General features: G+C 38.9%; 1 protein-coding gene across 1 annotated transcript; it reads right to left on the reverse strand.

Annotated features, from left to right (window-relative positions):
- Positions 1–613: 613 nt before the first annotated feature.
- On the reverse strand, positions 614–1,561 carry LOC141415453 (olfactory receptor 1J21-like). The gene has a single exon (XM_074052153.1). It carries the CDS (start codon positions 1,559–1,561, stop codon positions 614–616), a length of 948 nt encoding a protein of 315 aa, XP_073908254.1.
- Between the last annotated feature and the right edge of the window lie 227 nt (positions 1,562–1,788).

Raw genomic sequence — 1,788 nt, forward strand, 5'->3', positions numbered from 1 at the left:
CAGAAACAATGAAAGAAAGGATTCTGAATATTTTCATTACAAAAAAGTGATGGATATTTGAGGAAATAGGTATGCTTCCCTTGACTTGAATATTGTACACTATATACATACATATATAGGAACATAACATGGAACCCTATAAATCTGTGCCATTTTATGTGTCAATTAAAAATACAAATATAAGTAGATAAATAAAAAATTAAAAATAAGTAAAAGTCAGTTTCTAATAAAGAATGTGAAAAACAAATTTTAAAGGTATTATGCAATTACACAAAAAATTTATTTCTTGCTACCAGAAGAAACATTATTGTTACACTGAGGAAGAGGGGAAACTTTTCTACAAATGACTATAAACTATAAAATAAAGGAAAAGACTAAGAACTGTGTCTATAAAAAATTTAAATTTTCTGTAGGACAAGGATACATGCAGAAAGGAAAAGTGTGAATGTATGTTTGCTAAATCCTCTCAAGATCAACAACAATTAAACATAGACAAAAATTACATCACAGGTGAATTATAGGCTGAAACAAAGTACTATATCAACAACACTGAAAAATAGCAAATCAGAGAAGAAAGAAAGAATATGTGAACGTGACCAGGTCTCATATTTAGTTAAAAAGAAACGCAATAGAAACTACATTGAAAATGGTCCTCTGCAAGTAGGTTTTTCAGAGCTCCTTTCATATTGCAATTCCACAGACTGTAGATAGAGGGACTTAGCATGGGCGTGACCAGAGTGTACAACACAGCCACGATGACATCCTTTTCATTAGAGTTACTGGACGAGGGAAAAAAGTAAAGAACAGTAATTGCTCCATAGTACAAAGAAACTACAGAGAGGTGAGAGTCACATGTGGACAAGGCTTTGCAGATTCCCTTGATGGAGGGGGTTCTCAGGATGGTGGCCCCAATGTGGCCATAAGAGATCAGAATGCATATGAATGGCACAGTAATGATCACTACTCCTATAGTGAGACTAACCAGATCATTTATTGTGGTGTGTGAACTGGACGGCTTAAGTAAGGCAGAGAGGTCACAGAAGAAGTGAGGTAGAGTATCGTCTCCACAAGAAGACAGATGGGCTAGGAGGAGGGTGTGCTCAAGGGCACTGGCACAGGATAAGACCCAGGACACAAGAAGTAGCAGGAAACATAAACTCTGAGTCATAATTCTTGTATAGTGCAGGGGGTGACAAATGGCCACATATCTATCATAAGCCACAGAGGTAAGGAGGAAACTGTCAATGTCTGCAAACATTAAGAAAAAGAACACCTGGGAAATGCACCCAGCATAGGAGATGGATTTACTGTGTGCCAGCATATTCATCAGCATCTTTGGAGCTGTGACTGATGAGAAAGAGATGTCAGTGAAGGCCAGGTGGCTGAGGAAGAAGTACATGGGGGTGTGGAGGTGAGAGTCCAGCCTGATGAGCAGGTTCCCCAGCACTGTGGTCAGGTACATGGCCAGGAACAGGGCATAGAGCATGCCTTGCTCCTCTGGCAGGATGGGGAGCCCCAGGAGGATGAATTCAGACACACTGCTCTGATTATCTCTCTTCATGCTCTTCTAAATCTCTTTGCTGGAGATGAAAAAAGAGAACATGAAAAAGTGAACTCACTGTACCTGCTACATAACAAAAACATAGTTTTGAACTACTCAGTGCATTAATTTTAACCTGCATGTCTCAAACTTTTGGACACACTAACAGGCTAGTATTGGTATGGGCTTCTGATATCCTAGGAATCAACTCAACAGGGTTTTCAGGATCCATAAAACATTGCTGTAAT

Source organism: Castor canadensis, chromosome 13 (assembly GCF_047511655.1).
Source record: "Castor canadensis chromosome 13, mCasCan1.hap1v2, whole genome shotgun sequence".
Lineage (NCBI taxonomy): Eukaryota > Metazoa > Chordata > Mammalia > Rodentia > Castoridae > Castor > Castor canadensis.

What these genes read in the sequence shown, in the direction of transcription:
- LOC141415453 (XM_074052153.1), bottom strand. Translation starts at nt 1,561, where the DNA reads ATGAAGAGAGATAATCAGAGCAGTGTGTCTGAATTCATCCTCCTGGGG.